The 22724-nt window shown below is 44.3% G+C and overlaps 1 protein-coding gene across 1 annotated transcript in view; it reads left to right on the top strand.

Annotated features, from left to right (window-relative positions):
- The window catches only part of VPS4B (vacuolar protein sorting 4 homolog B), a 516916-nt gene that overhangs the window by 242907 nt on the left and 251285 nt on the right, over positions 1 to 22724 (top strand). The window contains exon 5 of the mRNA XM_086965223.1: positions 8517 to 8584. Within this exon, the coding sequence (XP_086821349.1) occupies positions 8517 to 8584 (68 nt within the window). The remainder of the gene's footprint in view (positions 1 to 8516; positions 8585 to 22724) is intronic.

Raw genomic sequence — 22724 nt, 5'->3', positions numbered from 1 at the left:
CTTCTACCATCGACAGCAGCGCTGGCATCTTTGAATGTGCCGTATACGCATTTATTGCCCACATCTCCGGTCAGGGTACAGTATACCCATTTTCAGATGAAATCATTTCAGAGACAGAGTTACTCTCATTTGTCTCCCCTCTTGCCTTCGCATATTTTGGAAAACTACGTGGAGGCAGATTCTGATAATGAAGGGGATGATGATGACGACGATCCTTTTGGAGTGGCCCATCATCCTTCCCAGTTACACATAAAATATCAAGAGGATGAGGATGATGATGAGGTTCATTACTATCAGGAAAATTTAACTACTCCTTATCATCAGGAGCAACAACACACAGAAGACACGACTCATCTTCCTTCTGTTCTAGTTCAGGATTTGCAGGCCATGCTGGCCGATTATCGTCAGAGGTTTCCATCAACTCTGCCTACCTCGAATCCTGTGCCAGTAGACATGCCAGTAAACCCACCACCACATCCTTCGCACTCTCCAAGGCAGGATGTTGACCCCGGGACTGGAGGTCAGGATGTTGACGTTTCCTCTCCAGATGAGGATGAAAGAGAGGATGGGGAACTTCCGGATTCTACGCCTACGGAACCATGGAATGATTACATCATTCCTATGCCCTCTCCTAATTTGCCACAACCTTCAGATTCTCCGCCAGAAGACATAGGAGGTTTTCATAACATCATGCACCGGGCGGCTGCTCGATTTGCAATTACAGTTTCGGTTGAGCAAACTGACTGTTTTCTTCATGATTTCAAAGAAGGGTATAGAAGGGTGTCCAGATCTATCCCTATCATTGACTATATTTGGAAAGAAGGGATTGATATTATGAAGACGCCAGCTTCCATCCCGGCGGTTCTTCCAATAGTCGACAAGAAGTACCGAGCACCACCGGATACTCCTTCATGTTTGATTGGTCATCCACGTCCTGACTCAGTGATTTCACAAGCGGCTCAACAACGATCCAAGAATCCGGTTGCACCAATTTCAACGCCTCCAGACAAAGAGGGCAGGAAATTGGATGCAATTGGGAAGAAGTTCTCAGCTAATGCCGCTGCTACTGTCAAGATTGCTAATTCCTTGGCAATTTTAGCACGGTATGACAGGCAAATGTGGTCAGACCTGTCGGAGTTCATCAACTTGGTTCCCGATGACCGTGTTGAAGAGGTCAGGAAGGTTGTCATGGAAGGCGAGCGGGCAGCTTCTGAGATTATCGATTGCGCCCTCGATGTATCTAATACAGCCTTTAGACAGTTGGCCGGAGCGGCAGTTCTCAGACGGCAGGGGTGGCTCAAGGCGACTTCTTTCAGACCTGAAGTCCAGACCAAAATACTTGACATGGCCTATAATGGCGAGTTATTGTTTGGCAAGCACATAGATGAAGCATTGCTTGCGATCAAAACGGATACTGATACGGCCAAATCGCTTGGTGCACTACAGTATAAGCGAGGTTTTTTCAGAGGAGCAAGAGGCCGTGGTTTTTCTTCCAGAGGACATTATCAAAATCAGCAAAACCGCCAGTACCAACCTCAGAATAAGCCGTACTACCAACAGTCCTATCGGCAGTCATCGTCAGCGGGTTTCTCTCGTCAAGGAGGGAAACGACGTTCTAACTACCAGGGACGAGATTCAAATAAACGCCAGTGAGTTTTGCCGGACACCATCCTCCCTCCCTTCCTTCCCTCCCCGTGGGTGCCAAGATTTCCGCCTTTTATCAACAGTGGCGGAAGATAACTTCAGATCGGTGGGTTCTGGACATAGTCAAACACGGACACACTCTGGAGTTCTTGCAGAAACCCCCAACATCACCGCCCAGGGGTCCCTCCCCTCCTCGTCTTCATTTGTTATACATGGAAGCCATGAAAATGCTACACAAAAATGCGATAGAAAAAGTCCCAGCATCCCAGAAAAATCAGGGGTTTTATTCTCGCTTCTTCCTTGTGGAAAAAGTTTCAGGAGAGTGGCGTCCAATTTTGGATCTACGAAACTTAAACAAATATCTGAAAAAGCAGAGTTTCCGCATGGTGACGCTCACGGATGTCCTCAACTGCCTCATGGAAGGCGATTTCATGGCTTCTCTGGATATGGAAGACGCTTACTTCCACATTCCAATTCATCCAAACCACCGCAAGTATCTGAGATTCACAGTGGCTGGTGTCCATTTTCAATTCAAGGTGCTCCCTTTCGGCCTGAAATCTGCACCAAGAATCTTTACCAAGACTCTAGTCCCAGTTGCAGCTGCGTTGAGGTCACAGGGAATACAAGTATTCCCGTACCTCGATGATTGGTTAATAAAGAGTCCAACGAAGACTTCAACAAGGCAATCGGTCAAAAGTGCCCTATCAATGTTCTCGAATCTGGGCCTGACTCTCAACGTCAAAAAATCTCAATTTCAACCCAAACAAATTCTGACGTTCCTAGGAGCAGTACTAGACACTTCTCAGTGCAAGGCCTTCTTGACCCAAATTCGTCAGGACAAGATCTCAAAGCTGGCAAGTCAAATACGGTCAAAAAAGTCTCTTTCGGTCCGACAGTTTGTTTCCCTGCTAGGGATGTGTTCCTCCGCACTCCATCTAGTTCCACTGGCTCGACTCAAAATGAGGCCTCTCCAAGAGGAATTGCATCGACAGTGGCGGCAGATAGACGGATCTTTCGAGGACCGTATCAAGGTCACGCCCAAGATAAAACAAGCTCTTCTATGGTGGGCGGCAAAGAGCAATTTGTCTCCGGGACTCACTTTTCTTCAGACCTTACCAGAATTTACTCTAACGACAGATGCCTCCATGGAGGGTTGGGGAGGTCATCTCCAGGACCTTCAAGTGCAGGGACGGTGGTCCCATCAGTACAAGCACAAACACATCAACTGCCTCGAGTTGAGGGCAATTTTCCTGTCCTTGCGAGCCTTCCTGCCAAGAATTGCAGGCTCTGCAGTACTGGTGCGCACGGACAACACCACCAGCATGTTTTACGTAAACAAGCAAGGGGGCACAAAATCTCTGGCCCTGTCTCTTCAAGCGCAGGAAATGTGGGAATGGTTACTCCATCACAAAATTTCCCTCAGAGCGGAACATGTTCAGGGGATTCAGAATTCTCTGGCCGACGATCTCAGCAGATCGTTCACAGGATGTCACGAGTGGGAACTCGAACAACGCCAAGTGGAAACAATTTTCCAGCTCTGGGGCACACCAACACTGGACCTGTTTGCCACGCAACACAACAGCAAATGCATATACTTTGCCAGCAGGTTCCACCAGCAAGGATCGAGAGGAAATGCCCTGTTGATGAGGTGGACCGGAATCTTTGCATATGCCTTCCAACCGATTCCTCTCATCCCAAAGGTTCTACAGAAAATGAAGAGAGAGCGTTGCTCTCTAATCCTAATTGCTCCTCGCTGGCCGAGGCAGTATTGGTTCCAGGAGCTTCTGATACTCTCCCATCAACCTCCACTGCGCCTCAAGCCGACACTTTCAATGCTGACAAGAAAGGAAGGACAAATACTTCATCCAGATCCTCAGTCGCTGCACTTGCACGCCTGGCTCCTGATTTCTTAGAGTTTAAGGACCTGGAGATTTCTCCAGACTGTAGAGCTGTTCTATCTCAGGCTCGTGCACAGTCTACCATCAGAACCTATCGCTTCAAATGGAAGAGATTCTGTTTATGGTGCGGGGAGCATGACGTCCATCCACTACAGGCTCCTCCAGAGAAGATTCTGCCTTATCTGCTGTCTCTAGCCAGATCAGGTCTCGCTTTTTCTTCTATCAAAGTTCACCTTGCTGCCATATCCAGATTAAGAAAGAGTTACAATAAACCATCTTTGTGCTCTTCCTCTTTAATTAAACAGTTCCTTAAAGGACTATTTCGAGTTTTCCCTCCAGTGCGGCCTCCTCCTCCTGAGTGGGATCTCAATATTGTGTTATCTCCATTGCTAAAAAGGCCTTTTGAACCAATTCATAAATCAGAATTTAAATTCTTGACTTGGAAAGTGGTTATTCTGTTAGCCCTCACTTCAGCCCGGAGAGTAAGTGAGATACAAGCGTTCACTATATCAGAACCTTTCCTACATTTTTCAAAAGATTGTGTGACACTTAGAACTCATCCTAAGTTTATTCCCAAAGTTCCAACCCAGTTTCACATCAATCAACCGGTGAAACTCAAAACTTTCTTTCCAGACCCCAAGACTCCAGCTGAAAGGATGCTGCATTCCTTGGATGTCCAAAGATGCCTCAAATTCTATTTACAAAAGACAAAAGATTTGCGCAAATCTACCCAACTGTTTGTAGCTTATGGACAAGCTACACGTGGTCAGGCAGTGACGAAGGCAACTATAGCGAGATGGCTTTCCTCTGTCATTGCCTTCTGTCATGAGAAAGCGAACAAGCCCCTGACGAGAACGGTTAAGGCGCATTCCACCAGGATGATGTCAGCGTCTACAGCCCTATTTGCAGGGGTGACCCTGGAAAACATCTGCCGTGCTGCTACATGGAAAAGTGTGCATACTTTTACCAAGCACTATTGCCTGCAGCCGGTGCTACATGAAGATACGTCAGTGGGAGAAGCAGTGTTGCAGCATCTTCTTCACTGAGGTCAGCCTGTTATGGTTTTTCTTGTTTCTATTGCTACATGTGTGCTAATATACTGTTTTAATGCTCTATATATATAGATATATATATATATATATATTATATGAAGGTATTGTCATGATTTTGCATATGTATGGAAATATGTTATTGCTCTAGTACCTTCCAGGTTGTGTGGGGATATATGGTTTGGATTGTCTCCCACCTTCCTCTACCGACAGTTATGGTTATTACTGCTTGCTACTCTGATTCAGGCATGTGAATCTATGAAAGATACCCCAATACTGGATAAGAAAACAAGTTACTTACCTGTAACTACAGTTATCCAGTATTGGTATCTTTCATAGATTCACATGCACCCACCCTCCTCCCCGGCTGGGCAGTTCTTATTATGGATACTACTTCTCACTTGTGCTGGGAAAATCTGAGGGGAACTGCCTGGGCTGGGAAGGTTCTAGAGGGTGAGGTTAGCTGATTGGCTGAGGCTACATTTTTAGTTCTTTTTACATAATGAGGTAGATAGGCTGCTAAGTTTTGGGCCTAGTTGGGCCTATATCCTTTTCTAGCCTACTACTAATGGTTTTTTAGGCACTGCTATATATATATATAATTTACCGTGGGACTCCCGCCTCGACGACGGGGAATGATTCAGGCATGTGAATCTATGAAAGATACCAATACTGGATAACTGTAGTTACAGGTAAGTAACTTGTTTTCTTATTAAACCCTTTATTTTTGGTGAATGGGAAAAAAAGGTGGCACTTTATGCCGACGATATAATGATTTTCACGTCAGACATCAATGCAGCTTATCCAGAAGCGATCGATCTTGCTCTTAAATTTGGAAAAGTTTCTGGATACGAAGTAAATGCTTCCAAAACAGAGTCAATGACCTGGAACACAGTCTTAACTACTCTTAACGAGTCATCTAGACCTCCACTACGATACTTGGGGGTAAATATAGTTAAAGACATTGACCGGATCGCTTCCTTAAACTTTTCTATAATAGCAGCACAGTGTCGTAAAAATATGAGAGATTGTTCACATCTTCCACTCACTATCCTAGGCAAGGTTAATTTAGTAAAAATGTGTATTCTGCCTAAGATTTCCTTCTTATTTAATTCAATCCCACTTTTTTTTATCCCAAATTAATTTCTAAACTACAAAGCGCGATTTCAACTTTCATTTTGAATAGTAAAAATCCAAGAATTTCTTGGAAGAAAATACGACGCCGCCGAGAGAAGGGAGGGTTAGCGGGACCGGATCTTCAGATTTATGCATGGGCTTTTCAGCTCTCACACACTCGCATGTTGCTTAAAAGTACCAGCAGCAACAGGGGTAGGCCAAATGTACTCTGTTATTGAACTGCGAGGGAGTCGGACAGAGCAGTTTTTTGTTCAAATTCGGAGACCCAAAATTTAAAAATAAAATAAAACTAAAGACTTTAAAGGGGATAGCTTCCACATGGTATAGAATGAGGCAGGCAATTAAATTAGGATATTATCCAGAGAGAGCTCCAATATGGGACCTACCATCTCCCCCAACTTGGGCAGAAGATACATTAACCCAACCATTAAGAGCGGCTGGCATCAACACCTGGGGTGATTTGTTTATGGACGGTACACTACTCCCTTGGGACTACTTAATAAACAAGGTGGGGCCAAGTTTGTCCAGATTCAAATTTATACAAATTTCAAGCTGGTCCCATGTATACAACACACAGACATCCCGAAGTAGCAGTTTACCTATAGGAGCCATTAGCGATTTAGTAACGTGTTTGCTAGATAGCCCCCCTGCAAAAAAGGAAATATCTTTGTGGTACAAGAAGATCATGGAGGAAATAGACGGCAAATTTTGCCTCCCAGCAACATTATGGGCCGACGCATTGCCAGATATAGATTTGGAGGAGCTTTGGTCAGCTTCATGTGAGGTACTGTGGGATCTGGTGAAGCCAGCTTGGCTACGTCGGAACCATATCTTCACAATTCACAGGGCCTATTACTCCCCGTTGAGACTGTCAAAACTTTAATCGACGGGTCCGGTCTCGTGCCCAAGATGCCGAATGGTTGCCGCATCTGATATCCATATGTTTTATGAATGCCCAGTAATAACAACATTTTGGGAGTCAATAGGAAATGATTTATCTTTGGCATTGGGCTCTCAACTTTCCATAGATCTTGCTCTTGTCATTTTTGGCCTGAAGAACAAAGTACGTAATGCACCTTCCAACCTCGTATTTTACTCCATTTTGGCAGCTCGCAGAGAGATCTGTAGACATTGGAAGGACGCCCAGCCTCCCACAATTCATGAATGGCGAACCTCGGTACTCCAGATCTCCAAACTTGATCTAGCTAGAGGTGGAAATCCAAGTAGGAGAGCTTTTTGGACACAGCTGGCACGGTCACATTGAGCCTGGGGTTTTTTTTTTTTTTTTTTTTTCCCCCAGGAGTCCTATGATTAATGCGAGCATTGCCAACCATTGTTTTTAACATGGAACAAATGGGGCTACGGTGTCACGGGCACTATCTTCCAACGAACAGCCCTAAGTAGGAATTTCCAGGCCTGTGTGAATGTACTGATGGGATTTGGCTCCCACTCCCTCTAACTAAGATCTCCCTCCCAGCTAACGCTGAGATGGTACTGAAGCACAGCCGGTTTTCTTATCTCTGTGGCATATTCCGGATTGGATAGATTGGAGCTATGCACGCAAATGAGGATATAAAAAAAAAAACAAAAAAAAACAATGTGCAATCATCCGGACCCAACACTAGGCGGCGATCTATGCACAGATATGAATGTCAGCAGCCCTACATGCCAAGAACAGATGCATACTGCTAAGTAGCATATTCCATATAAAGAAAGAAATATATTAAACCAAAAGATAAACAGTGTGGAATATTGACTATAAACAAGGAAAGGGTCCTATTGGAATAGAATGGGGGTAGAAATGGGAATGGAAAAGTAAAAAAACAAAAAAACATGGAAGAGCTTTGCATTCTTTGTAGCTGTCCTTTGTTGGCATTGTACTTTAAACCAGAATATCTCTGCACATACCTCAATTGAGGATACACCACATTGTCCTTCAAATTTCGTTGTTCACAGGGTGCACCACATGGCTATAGATACAAGAGGTAAAAATGGATCATAGTTGTCTGACAAATTAGAATAGGTTGACTTTATAAACTTTTTATTGCAACATACGAAAAATCCTGAAGTTAACTTCCAAGGATTGAGGTGCAGTTCCTAAAGTTACGTCATCTTCGGTGAGTTTAGGGAAGATATAGTTTCCTTTTTATTGGTGATGTGCAAATTGAACATGTTTTTTGTTTACTTGCCAATTTCTGATGATTAGTCACAAAGTTCAGATACAATCAAACCATGGTACATTGCTATCTGACAAAGAAAAAGATGTAAATCCCACTTTTTGTGAGACTCGTGTTGATCCTTTTCAACATCTTCAAGTCAAACACCTTGACCATGCCTGGGCTTAATTTTTTGTGGAACCGGACCAATGTCTTGGTACTTGATGTGTTTCTGGGTTCATTGGTTTTCACCCTTTGGACTGCTGTTGGGATTCTATTTGTCTTTTTTATTTTGAAGGCCCTAAGTTTTTTGTTGGGGAATGGTGGCATATGCTTGCACAGTTGGAGGATTTTTGCCTTTGTGATGATTGTAGACATGCAAAATGTAGGTGTCATCGTATTCAACAACTCACTGCAAGATGTGACACTCTGTGGGGCCTTTCATTTTAACCTCGCTTTGACTTAAACAATCAATTGACCTCTGAAGGAAGGATCTCTGAAGTTCATTATTAACTACACCATTTTAAATTAAGCAGAAATACCTTTTGTTTGGCCCCTGGAAATTGTATAGCATAGAATCTGCAATATTTCTTGTGTAAATCATAATATAACTTGTGTTCCTGTTTAATTAGAAATGACAGTGATGGAGAAGGAGAGTCTGGTGACCCTGAAAAGAAGAAATTAAAGAATCAACTTCAAGGTAGCCACCGTTCATATTTCTCTCCAGGCAACACAACCAAATTTGTTAATGCATCTGTGTACTTTAATCATGTGTATTAAAGGTATAAATTTTGTGTTTACAGTGGCAAGCCAGCTTGGAATGTGGTTTGGTGTGCTAGGGTTGCTGTAATTCCTACAGCAGCTACTGAGCAGTATTGCTCAAAGTTTGATGCAAGTATTTAACTTATCAGACCAGCAGTAGGAAAAATGGCAGCACTCCTTATTTGCAGCGTTGTTGATGTCTTCAGTTAGGAGCGAACAATGGACCAACATTTGCTTTTTGTTTATTAAATAGGCATTTGTGGTACTGTTATGCAAAGATTAAAATTTTTTATAAAAACATTAAGAGGGGGCCTTGTAACAGACTTGTTACAGAATGGAAGATGGTTGGGGAAAGTTTAAAAAAAATATATATAATATAATATAACTCGCGTCCTACATATATTGTCTTTCTGATGGATACGTTTTCACTGCACATTCCTCACCTTATGAATATCCCCAAGGGATAGACACTTCCATGAGTGTGTGTGTGTGTGTGTGTATATATATATATATATATATATATATATATATATATATCGCACCCTCTGTGCATGTCGGTTCCTTTTTTTCTGTACCTTACTGACCTGGGACTGGAGATTTCCTCAGTGTTCAGACTTCTTTAAAGATTATAGTGAGCATAAACCACAGCATCTGCATGTAGTGCCTGGGATTTGGCCATGATCCCTCATGTTTGACTCCTGTATTTTCATGGACCCTAGCGGTTGAGTTGCTTGGGGCTATTTAGCCCTCGCCTCTTCCGTACGCGCAGCGGGCCGAAGAGTAGCTGAAGAGTAGCCAAAGAGTGGCCCGTCTGCGCCCGTACGGGGCTAGGGGCCACTTACTCTGCCCTTTTCAATATGGAACATCCAAAAGGCTCCCGGATCAGGTACACCACTCAAACATTATTAGATCTACAACATCAGGGGGTACAGAGTTGTGTCCGCGATAACTGGCCATGTCCCGAGGGGCCCTTTTCCTGTGCTACATGTAGGTTTCAGGCAACACCAACAACTATCATCGCCAGGTGCATTAGGGAAAACATACCAGTGGCCAAAGGCTGGAAAAGCTTTCTCCTCAACGTTCGATCATTGCCGAAACACCACTCCGAGATATGGGACCTTATCAATAGTCTCACACCAGAGGTTTGCTTCCTAACGGAAACATGGTTATAGCCACACACCACCCCGTCTATCACTCTGGGGATCCCGATGAGATATAAAATCTTAAGACCGGACCGTCCTGATAAAATTGGTGGTGGAATCGCCATTATATATAAAGAAAACTTAAAATATCTGTAATAGAGCAGACCAGTCAATCTTCAATGGAAGTTATGATTTTTAAAATCAAGATAGGACCTAAGGAACACTGGAAAGGTGCCCTGGTGTACCGCCCCCCTGGACCCAATGCTGGCTTTACTCTGTCCTTAACAGAACTGCTAGCACAACACATGAAAGCCAGAGAGAACTTCATCTTACTTGGAGACTTTAATTTTCATGTAGATATCCTGGAACACTCCGAAACAAAGACTCTATTGGCCGATCTAGCCCTCTTAGGTCTTAACTTACAGAATAGTGAACCCACTTACAGAGGTGGCCGTACTCTGGATTTAATTTTTGCTAACTTTTCTACGTTACATTGCCACCCCCCTAAACTTGTAAACTGGTCAGACCATAGCATGTTAGAATTTTCTTTCATGGGCTTGGATAAACCTAATAAACCTCCTATTGCCCTGACTATCAAGCGAAGACCTTGGCTTAAGATTACTTCGGATTCATTCGAGAAAGTCTGGAAAGAGCCAGTAATACTAGACTCAGATGATGCGGAGTCTGCTCTGTCCAAACTCAATGCCGCCCTCCTGGATACAATTAACCTTCTGGCCCCACAAAAAATAACTAAACATCCCCCGGTGGTCAAGAGAGAGACATGGTATACTGAACCGCTAAAATTAGAAAAACAAGGGTGTAGGAAATTGGAAAAACTCTGGAGAAAAACTCACACCGGCGATAGTAAGGCAAACTATCTAAAGGCCATGTCCATCTACTATAAAAACATCAAGAAAGCAAGAAAGAATAGTCTTACATCACAATTAGCTGAAGCTGGCAACTCTACTAGAGGGCTGTATAAAATCTTGCAGACCTTTACAAAACCATTGGCATGTGAAAGTTCAGATGAATTTTCCCAAATTCTGTGTAATAATATCTCCCTATATTTTTTTAGGACAAAATTGAGACCATTTACAAGTGTTTTACCTCAGCTAAATGCCCTAAGGACACTGAGGCCCCCAGTACAATCCACCTTGAGACACAAGGGGACACCCTACTTGCTTTTCCTGAAGCGAGCCATAGTGATATTCTGTCACTAATAAATAATATGAAAACGGGCTCTCCCCTAGATCTGATCCCAGCCAAATTGACTGCCTCACTGAGCAAGACACTTTGTCCAATGATTCATAAGATTCTGAACCTCTCCTTTAAAGAGGGGCAACTTCCTCAACAATGGAAGGAGGCAGTTGTGAATCCCATAAGGAAAAACTCGGCACTGCCATGGACAGAACTTTCCAACCTCCGTCCCATCTCCTTGCTGCCTTTCCTGAGCAAACTGGCAGAGAAGCATGTAAACATCCATGTTTCCAGTTTCATAGAGGCGACAGGGGGTCTGGACCCTTCACAATCTGGGTTCAGGCCCAACTACAGCACCGAATCTGCACACCTCTCCGTGACAGATAACTTCAAGATGTCACAGGATAGAGGAGGGTCGATGATTCTGGTGCTGTTAGACTGGTCTGCCGCCTTTGATACTGTGTCTCATGACATTCTTCTTGGCCGTTTGCGGAAGATGGGTATTGGAGCTGTGGCACTGTCCTGGCTAGAGAGCTTCCTCTCCGGCCGCTCGCAATCTGTCAGCTTGGGCCCCTATCGCTCCACCTCTAGGTTGCTCACTGAGGGGTTGCCACAGGGCTCATGCCGAAGCCCCACATTATTTAATGTGTACGTGGCCCCCCTCGCTGAGATTGTGAGAGACTTTGGGTTCACACCGGTGTCATACGCCGATGACACCCAACGCCTCTTTCCTTTCCACTCTCTTACTTCTGACGTTAAGAACAACTTTGCCGAGGGCATGAGAGCAGTGTCCAACTGGATGGCTTCCAACTGCCTCCAGTGCAATGTCAGGAAGACCGAGGTAATGCTTTTTGGGAAAGCCAGTATACTCTGGTCTCCCGACTGGTGGCCCTTAGATCTAGGACCTGTACCCTGCCCAAAACAGTCAGTCAGAAACCTGGGAGTGAAGCTTGACCAGAATCTAACCCTAAAGGAGCATGCAAATTTTATTACAGGAGCATGTTTTCGAACAATTGGTCTGTTGAGGCGAGTCTTCCCTGTTCTACCTGACATCCACAGAAAGACCCTTGCACAGGCCTTGGTGATAAGTCGGTTAGATTACTGCAACAGCCTTTTAATATCAGCTAATGAGGATGCATTGAACCGATTGCAGGTGGTCCAAAAAACGGCGGCTAGATTAATTCTTAATGCCTCCACAAGAACTCCGTCTAAACCCCTCCTAAGGGAGCTCAATTGGGTACCAATACGGCAACGTATTAAATTTAAAATTTGTTATACAGTGCACAAATGCCTCTTTGGAGATGGCCCGAAATATCTTGCTCAAAAATTTCATTTATACAAACCGGATCGTCTTCTACGATCTAGCAACCAACTTCTACTGGACACTCCATTAATTAAGAAGACCAGACAAGGGGGTCGTGCCCTATCACTTATGGGACTGACTCTGTGGAACAAACTTCCCATCAGTCTCAGACAAATCACCAACCACCTCTCCTTTAGGAAAACCTTAAAAACACTTCTGTTCCAAGAAATATAATCCCTCTATAGCTTTCTCGCAGAAGCACTGAAGTCTGTTATCCACGGCGAACAAAGCGCGGAGATACCCCTTACGGGGTCGAGTCCTGCGCGATACAAGAAATAAAATAAAATAAATAAATAAAGCCAACAGTATGTCAGAAGCTAAGCCGTCCTTGACTTGGGTCTATAAAGAGACGCCCCACCCCTCCTCTAAACAGTTCCACACCTCTCCAGTTGTTACCCTCAAATTATTGGAGTCACACTGGGTAGTTGTCTAAGTCTTAAAAGGAATCTGTGACCTTTTTTCAGAGGAAGGGAAAACTGGCAGGTGTCTCTCACTTCTCCCCTGAAGAATGCTGCTCATGTAGAGGAGTGTGTCCAAGAGACGATCCAACCCCATTACCTGATGGGTAGATTGAAGGACCATGTCTTAGTCAGAAACTGGACACCCATCACAAGATGTCAGACCGCTAAATATAGGATCCTGAGGTGGGCAATTTTAGATTTTATTTTAATGTGTCCTAGGCGGGCGAACCCAAACATTATTTGGTTCACCCTAGACAAGTGTTTCATTAATTCATCATCAGATAGATGTCATCTACATATGACACTGCCTCCTCCTCAAAAGTAACTGTTACACTGGCTGAAAACAGCCCGGGCTATTCCTATATCCCTAGGGTAATCAACAAAATTGGCATTAAAAGCCTAGCGCTGAGAATGCTGTCAGATATCTGCTCCCATGCGCTATATTTTGGCAGAAAAATCCATTTGAGATGGCTAGTGATTTTTTCCACACAATGTTATTCATAAGTACGTCACTGTGTCCATTTTGTACGGCAAATGTGGGTGTGGATGCCTTTAAATGCTTATGATCTAGACAATATGAATTATCGAGTTTAATTACAGGAAACACTGGAATGTTTCATGGGTGAGGTGCAATTTTCTATCACACCCTGGTATTCAAGTTGATCTTAGATCTCCCCGACTTGTTTCTTTGCCTCATGCTTTATTGGGTATTGTCTCTGTGGTTGAGGAATTTATTTTAATGGGATCTCTTAATGAGGTGACTCATCATCCCAACCAACATGATTGCAGTAAAGTGCTGGAGCTAGTGCTAACGCCCACTCCTGCATGAACAACTTGTTTTTTAACTGATTCTGGTACGAGGTTGGAGAAAGCCGGTTAAATGACTTATTTTCCCATTTGGCAATCCATTATGAACTCAGGTGGCCAATCCTTTTCGGCCAAAAGAATGTTGCAACCATAGGTCAGGTTCTCCCAAAAGAGACCGATCCCCTTACTTGCTTGGGTATGTCCCCTTCCACGTGGAGCGTTATTTCGTATAAGCAATGTGGGATACTTACCCTTGTATCCCCTTACTTGCTTGGGTATGTCCCCTTCCACGTGGAGCGTTATTTCGTATAAGCAATGTGGGATACTTACCCTTGTATCAGGTGTTTCCACCATGATCTATTCTTTCAGTGCTACTACCCACAGATACTCCATCCGGTTCTGGCGTGCTATTGTGACTTCTGCCGTGCTGTCCAGCATCGTCACTTCCTATTACCCATTCAGGAGCAGAGTTCTCAGTAGCCAGGGCATTTCTAATTTTAATCCCCACTACCTTCTTATTAAATTGGGGTTTTGAAGTCTTTTGTTTGTCTTCCTGTTTAATGATGTAGTCCAAAGTGCTATGTGTTTCCCTTTTTGGCTTGACTTGCTCTTCCGATCTGTACAGTGACCACCGATCTCTCTCCGATCGCTTTTCGGATGTCTCCTGAAAGGAACAAGATAAACATGTATCAGTATCCTGATACCTGTTACGTTTTCTAATATTGTCACGGTTTCTCAGATTGTATTTTCTTTCAGTGCGTTCCTTTTGAGGAGCCCCACCCTGTGACTGTTTAGTTTTGTTTATTTTTTGTTTATTATCCCATTTCTTCTTTGAAGAATCAGGTGCTTGCTTGGAGTGATCCTTTTCGGAATAGCTCTTAACTATTAATTTCCCAGGTCTGGCTCCCAGATTATATCTACCAAGCAAAGCATATGTATCTTCGATAATCTTAGGCAATTCTCGCTCTTTCTGTGCCGGTGTTAATTCCCGGAGGCCTTGGCGTTAAGCCACTGCTGCTACCTCCCCTTTTATGTTACTCAACATAACGAGTGAAACCTTGGCAAAATTGCCCTTCCGTTTCATCCTCCGATCTGAGGCAGGCTCTACCCTGTACTCGTTCTGAATCCGTTTCATTACATCTGATATGACTGATATTGAAGGGGTACAATGTGGTCTGGTATATATGGCAGCGAAGATTATACCCCAAGTGACACAATCTTCTATCGGGGAGCCGTACCCGTTGGCAAGCAAAGTGTCAGTAGTCTGTACGTTGGAGACATGTGTGCTGTAGATACACATGCTTTGCATACTCCTGCCATCTAGATGTTTGCAAGTTGTTTTGCTTCGAAGAAGTCTATCCAGTCACAAGGTAAGGTGACTCCTCCTTTCGGTGCAAGTGTGCTTGGGCATCAACTCCATTGTTAGATAGTTTTTTTCCGCCATTGTGTTTGGACGTGTATTGCTGCGCTCTGGTTCGAAGCAGTTGTTCATTTTTCCCATCAGTTCGCAGTCCAGTCTACCCTCGCCGTTATTGTTCTCAAATGCGTTTCCCTGTACTCCGGTTATCCAATCCATCAGGAAACACTCTTATCTTCCGTCGGACACATCGGGCAGCCCTCTGACCTAGCTGTGCCGGTCTACCCTTCCGCCGATGGAACAAACTCCGTTCCAATTCTGTCCTCAGTGCCTTGCTAAGTACCCTCGGACCGATCTACATCAAGTTTGTAACTTGTGCCTCTCAACGGAGCACAAGGAAGAAAACTGCAACGCCTGTAAGTCATTTCGGTCGAAGAAAACTCTATGCTATCATTAGCGCGACAACGAGAAATGCAACACCAAAGCATTCAACACACTTCGGATATCTTCAGCAAAGAATCGGAGCATGAATACGTCGAATCGTCGGCAGCAGAAGAAGCCATCTCTGTTCCAAAGTCAGATTCTGAACTTGAGATCGACTTGGAGTCTGAAACGTGCCTTCAGGACAATGTGCCATGGGTACCGAAGACCCCTTGCCCCCCAAAACTTTTTCCAAAAAACATAAGGCGACTGCACCACCTCTGCCTTCGGACCAAGATCAACACAGAGACCATGTTTCTACCGCCCTGCTTCTTGGCTCGGCACCGAAACAAACCGTCAATCCTTCTGGCTCGGGATCAAGTCTGCCAAAATCCTCTTTGAATCCTTAACCCTCCAGTTCCAAAGACAGATCTTGTTCAGAGCCAAAACACTCCGGTACCAAGGGCAAATCTGGTTCGGAGCCGAAACCCTCCACTCCGAAACCAAAACATACTTCGGAGCCATAACCACCTGCTCACAGAAGCAAAACTATTTTGGCGCCGAGATCAAAGGACAGCCTCTCTGAGCCTCCCAAATCAATTTTAGATGTTCTCAAGGCTAAATTGCATTCTAAACAGAATACGCTTTATATCCATCCTGATACAGGACATATTTCTGCCAAAACACCAGTCAAACACAAACTTCTTCAGAGGAACCTGCAGATAAAATTCCTCTGAAAAGAAAAAAGGACATGGCTACAATCCCTGCTTATCTTGGCCCTTAATCCCCTCCACATCTTCTCCAGAGTTGCCAGTTCAAGACCCCTTACACATAACACCTCACATACACAGCCTCAAGAGAATGATACTGATGAAGAAGACACTCATTTGCCTGTAGACCCATGGAGTGATTGCACCATTGACCCTCCAGGGGATATAGACCCAGACCTTTATCCCGCAAAACCATCACCACCAGATGATAACATGGCTTATCAAGAACTTCTTGCTAGAACAGCAGAGTATTGTGGGGGACTTACATAAAGAGTCTGTAGAAGAAGACTTTTCATTTGAAACCCTTGAGTCCACACCCAGGTCAAGTCAAACACTTCCTATGCTAAAGGGCATGTTGAGGCATGCAGATGACCTCTTCAAAGACCCAGTGCGAGCATGTATTTTAACTCCCAGAGTCGATAAAAAAATATAAATCTTCTCCATCTGATCCTGTGTTCATCAGAAGACAGTTACCTCTCGATTCACTAGTGGTGTCCAGTGCTCGCAAAAGGGCAATTCACAAACATCTGGTGTTGCACCTCCCCAGACTAGGAATTTAAGAATATAGACGCCTCAGGAAGTGAGTGGCTGCTCAAGCCACGAACCACTGGTGCATCGCTACTCACAGGGTCTACTAGCTTGGTATGACAGGGCACACCGGTATGAGATTGAGCAACTGCTCCAATATCTCCCAGACGAACACAGAAGCAAAGCACAAGAGTTAGTTTAAGAAGGCAAACACATTTCTAACTGTTGTATTAGATGTGCTCAAGATGCAGCTGACACTATGGCTAGAGAGATAAATACTAGCATTCTCCTCAGAAGACATGCCAGGCTTAGGACTATGAGGTTTTAACCTGAGGTTCATCAATCTATTTTAAACACCCCTTTTGACAAAAAACACCTGTTAATTGCTGGGTCCCGATTGGCACCCCCTGTTTCAGAAGCCTACAAATCTCTCCTTCCTGCATGGTTGGGGGAAGTACTCCCCGTTTAAAGGCCTCCTCAAATACCTGTAACAGAGGATGGGCCAGCTTTTCTGAGTAGGTTTGATAAAATTCCAGAGGAAACCCATCTCTCCCCGGCGCTTTTGCCCGAAGAAGCTCTCGCAGCGTAACTAGGATCTCTTCAAGCGACAACCGTGCCTCCAGCTCCTTCATCCCCTCTGGCGGGAGGTGTGTCTGCACCAGTCCCTGCTGAAAGGGGACATCCTATCTACATTATAGGTCAATTAACCCCAAACTCCCTAGTCTTGTCTAATGCAACGAAAAGGGCCAACTCCCAAACATTAGGAGAGGCACCACCTCCGAACAAGGAATCTAAATTAAAAGATGCTTGTGGAAAACGGGTAGGTGCCTAATCATCTGATCATTTGCGCATAGCTATTAACCAGTCTTTATTAGCTAGGTACAATAGGACCCATTTGGGCTTTTACAAATAACCACATATTGTGGGTCCTTTCAGAGGCCGTCCTATAAACAAAGTGCAAGATTCGCCTCCTCTGACACTGTGGCAGTATATAACCAGCATTTCCAATGCAATAGGTCTTGCATTACTGAATGGATGAGCTATTGGCGTTGCAAATAATAATGCATAAGGATTTGATCTGAACTGTGTATCACCAAAATGCGTACTTCAAATGTATGATGGAATAATCAGCAACATGAAAGTGGTTTGTATGGCATTTATTAATGGTCCTAAATAGCCACATTCCAGCATAGCACAAATATGCAATATTGGTTATTTTCAGGCTCACCAAATCATGCAACCACACCAGTACAAGAAACACAAACCAACTACAGAGTGTGTTAAGCAGAAAGCCAATCATGCACTGTACACAGTCTGGGTAGGTCATGGATATCACTGCTTGTTAGCAAGACCCGCTGACTCCAGTTAGCACACACACACATAACACCATGGCGGACAGTGTGCAAGCCAAAATAATGTAGATCCCACCAAGCTTTTGGAAAAGCACTCCGGCCACACCCATTAAACCTTATAATTCGCAATGAGCAGCATACACCAAATGTAAGCAGTAACAAAAATACAAATATGCTATGACACCTTATAAACCAAATGTAACTTTGATCTGTAACAAAACCTTCAAAACCAGGTTTGTAGAGAAGCGGACTCTGTTAGTGATAGAATGCCATACCAATGGAAGCATACACGCTATAAGAATATAAGCAACATCACTCTGTTATTACACAGGCAGTAGACGGTGTCCACACACGAATCACTCCCAAAGAGGGTGTGTATTCTTACACAAAATACAGACCATGAAACTGAGTGCACGGACTTCTACAAATTGGGAAGGCAGTAATACTGCAAAATTATTATAAGAAAGGAGTGCAGAGTACTTTTAAATGTACTATACGTTCAATGTAACATCACATTCACAGCCAGTCACTTTCACTGCCTATCTGGAAACAGCGAAACTCAAATGGAACAGACAATGATACTCTGCGTGGTGATTGTGACACACACAGGTTAAAAATAGTTATACACAGAGAATAAAGACTACGAAATACAAATGGAAGCATACACTAAAACTACATTTATAACAAGTAACATGCAGTGTGTGTGTGTACAATGACATACAAAACATCTACCAGGGTGAAGAATAGCAATTCCATAGTCTGAACAGCAGTTACACATACACAAATAAACAATATGTGCAGAGAGCATCCGTATGCATGCACATACTGACAAAAATATGGTGCAAGTATCAAGATTTGGGTGGCCAGAGGACTCTGTCAGCCGGATAATAGGTTTTTAGTACGGCGATTTAATTAAACAGATTGGTGCATTGTGGCTAGGAGATGATTCCAAGAAATTACTGGTTAAATTAAAATCTGTGACTGAAGAACTAGTAGTACACCTAGTGTTATAATGAGACGCGCAAAGCGCTGACAGTGCCACACACAAGGTGGTGATAGTGACACACACACACTAGTCACATAAACTGAGGGCACAGTGTTCACATCATCTACACGGAGGATGAACACGAACACATTCAATGTAAGATAGTAACACCTAGGGTACATACATACAGGAGTCCAATACAAAGACAAGCTGGTTGCACGCACAGGATGGAGACAGGGACACACAGAATGCACATGCATTTACAAACACATCGGGTGCACAAATTGAAGCATCCAAATTGTACACCATCCACGATCTTTGTTGAAAATTAACAAAGTTACTGTAGCTGACGTTATGTATGAGGGCACAATGGTCTGCAAATTTAAGTTAAATGTACATGACTGCAGTCACAGATTTTACACAGAAAACAATGTGCACATGTGAAGATATACAATCATTTTCATGCAATATTACAGAATTGTTTTTGATTGTGCCGAAGAAAACTGACTGGCCTAGGTTTTTATAGAAAATGACACATTGCCACAAAACCCTATTTAGCCGTCCTTTTAAACTGCTGCTCCGGTGTGCGCATAGTAAATGGTAACTATTTTCAATATTTTTTTAATATATTAGAGGCAGGTGAACTAAAAAAAAGTTCTCGCTAAGTATAAATTATGTGAATAGTAGGAACACCTGTAATAGGGCCAGTCCTTATGGGAGGATAAAAAATTCCAAAAGGAGTGACTACTAAGTGTATTCACCAATGAAAAACCAGCATCTCTAAACGACAGCCACATGAACCAATGAAAAAGATGGGCGATTTTTCAAGCCCATATCCCAGATACTCCTTGTCTCGAAGAGACCACGCAAGTGCTGCCTAGGCAAGATCTACAAATCAGGGACAAACCTCTAGCCCAAAAACATTCTATAGAGAAAACAATTTTAAAGGAAGAGGTCAGGGAAATTATACCTGCATCTCAAATAGTAAAAATATACACAGACTTCTTCAACATTCCCTCAGAACACTTAACACCTGTCGGGGTCATCTTCAAAAATTTCTAACAATCTGGATTTCAATCACCACAGATCGAGGCGTGTTGGATATTATCCAACATGGCTACTGTCTGGGACTAACTACAACTCCTCCAAATCTACCACCTCACAAACATACACTATCTATACTCCATCAAATTCATCTTCAACAGGAAATAGCAGCTTGATTACAAAAAGGAGCAATAGAACCGATTCAAAAACAATTTCAAGGAACATGGGTATACTCGCAATACTTCCTTATCCCCAAAAAGATGGGTATTTACACCCCCTTCTCGATCTCAGACCACTAAATCATTACATTATATTAGAACACTCCTATGTGATCACACTTCAGGAAATTCTTCCATTGTTGCAGAAGGGAGATTTCATGAACACCCTGGATCTAAAGGATTCATATTTTCACATACCCATCCTTCCTGCACACAGGAAGTAGCTCTGGTTTCAATTTCAGGGCAACCATTATCAATTGAAAGTTCTTCCATTTGGGATTACCACTGCACTTGGGGTATTCACAAAATGTCTAACAGTAGTAGCAGCTCATCTTCGAAGACACAACATACATGAGTTTCCATATCTAGAGGACTGGTTCATAAAAGCAAGCAGTCTCAACCTTTGCAACCACAATACTCGACAAACGCCGACTCTTGTACATCAATTAGGATTCACCATCAAACTAGAAAAGTCTAACTTACAACTGCATATCATACAGCTGTATTTAGGAGCCATGCTCAACACACATTCAACACTGGTGTGCCCAAATCCCAACAGAATCAACAACATTGTATCATTAATTCAACAGTTTCTAATGGGGAATTATATCCCAGCTGTAGGAAGCTGGGTTTCTGTTGGAGGTAACCACCCCCCACTTTTTGCCAGACTACTGATGCACTTTGACTTGATGTGCCCTGGGTCCCTGCCAATCATGTTCCCAGGGCCTATGTCCTTTCTGACAAACTCTACCTTGTACCCCCACTTGGCACCTCTCTGGCCACATGTCAGTCCCTTGTAAAAGGTGCCATGGGGACCAAGGTTACTGTGGCTAGGGAAGGGGCCTCTAAGGGCTGCATCACTTATTGTACCACCCTTAGAGGGCCTGTACGTACACACGTACACACACACACGTACGTTTTGGTGCAGAACAAAGTGAAGAGTCGACATGGCACACATCCCTGTGCGCCATGCCTACAACCCACTGCCATGGCATAGGCCAGCCACCCCTCTAGCTGGGTGCACTGTACCAGTGGTGAGGGTACAGGTGCATGAGCCCTGTACCTCTTCAGTGTCTGAGCCAATTCTTAGACATTGTAAGTGCAGTAATGCCATTAAGAGTATATGGTGCTGGGAGTTTGTCATTACGAACTCCACAGCATCATAATGGCTTTACTGAATACTGGGAAGTTTGGTATCAAATGTCTCCCCTGCCAGTATGGGATTTAATTGTAAATACACTCAAAGGGCATCTTGGAGATGCCCCCTGAAAAACGATCAGCCTCTGCTGGGTTCCTGACTGGTACACACCAGCCTGCTACCACAAGACATGTTTCTGGACCCCTGACCCAGAAATCAATACTTTCCTGGGCACAGGTGTTCACACCTCCCCCAGGCCAGGAAGAGCCATCTGTGACAGGGGAGCTTCAAAGGCCTTGTAGCCTTTGTAATGCAACCCTCAGCATCTCCTGTTATCAGGAGCAGGCCCCCTTCCTGTCTCCCCTCCTTTTCGGCGGGAAGACAGGCAGGAAAAGTTAGCACAGCCCAGAAGGTGTGCCCACTTCTGCCAACCCCACCCCTCAGGTGGGGGAAGGCAAGGTGAAGCCCACTCTTCAGTGCCTGCCATCTTGCAGATGGCAGGCACTCTCCAATCAGGATTAGGGATTGTGCCCTCTCCTCCACGTGGGGTGAGCACACAAAGGGTTTAGTCACCCTAAGGTCAGTAGCCCATTGGCTACTGACTTCGAGACCCCTAAAACGACCCCTAAATACAGTATTTAGGGGGCAGCCATGAACCAAGATGACGCCCAGCGGAGGAAACGGTAGAAAACAACTGACTTGGCCCCAGCCCTACAGGTCCGTCTGCAATATCCAGAGATCCTGCGCCAAAAACCGCCTTGTCCTGCAGCCAGCGACCTCCAGAACGACGGACAGCCTTCAACAAAGACCAGATCTCCTGTAAACAGCTGCTCTGTTCAAAGGAAACTCCCAAAACAGACTCTGAGCCTTCTGAGGACAAAGAAACCAGACGCCTGGAACCACCACTGCATCCGTCGCCTTTGGCCCGAGTTCGAGTGGCCCACGGCCCAGCGAGGTCCCCCAGCGCTCCAGAGTCTGAGTCCGTGGGTTGACCCTTCCAGGACTACCTGACATCGCCTGCAGCCTCTGCACCGAGACCCCCCCCCCCCCAAACGCGAGTGGCCCGGTAAGGTAAAATACGACCTCAAAAGACACCTCTGCATCAAGCTGCCATGCGCTCTGGAGAAAAGAACCTGAGGTGCACCTACATCCCCGAGCCCCCAACTTACCTGCCCAGCTGTTGGTTCCTCCCGTAAGTCTTCTGGAGTCAGCCTGCAGCTAAAAACCAAAACCGAAAATCCTTATTGAGAACAGGGCAACCAACGCCAAAACAGCACCCAACCGTCGCTGCGGGTG

The sequence above is a fragment of the Lissotriton vulgaris genome, chromosome 4_1, assembly GCF_964263255.1.
Source record: "Lissotriton vulgaris chromosome 4_1, aLisVul1.2, whole genome shotgun sequence".
NCBI classification, from domain to species: Eukaryota; Metazoa; Chordata; class Amphibia; order Caudata; family Salamandridae; genus Lissotriton; species Lissotriton vulgaris.
The sequence above is the reverse complement of the archived record's forward strand: the minus strand, read 5'-3'. Positions and strand labels throughout refer to the sequence as shown.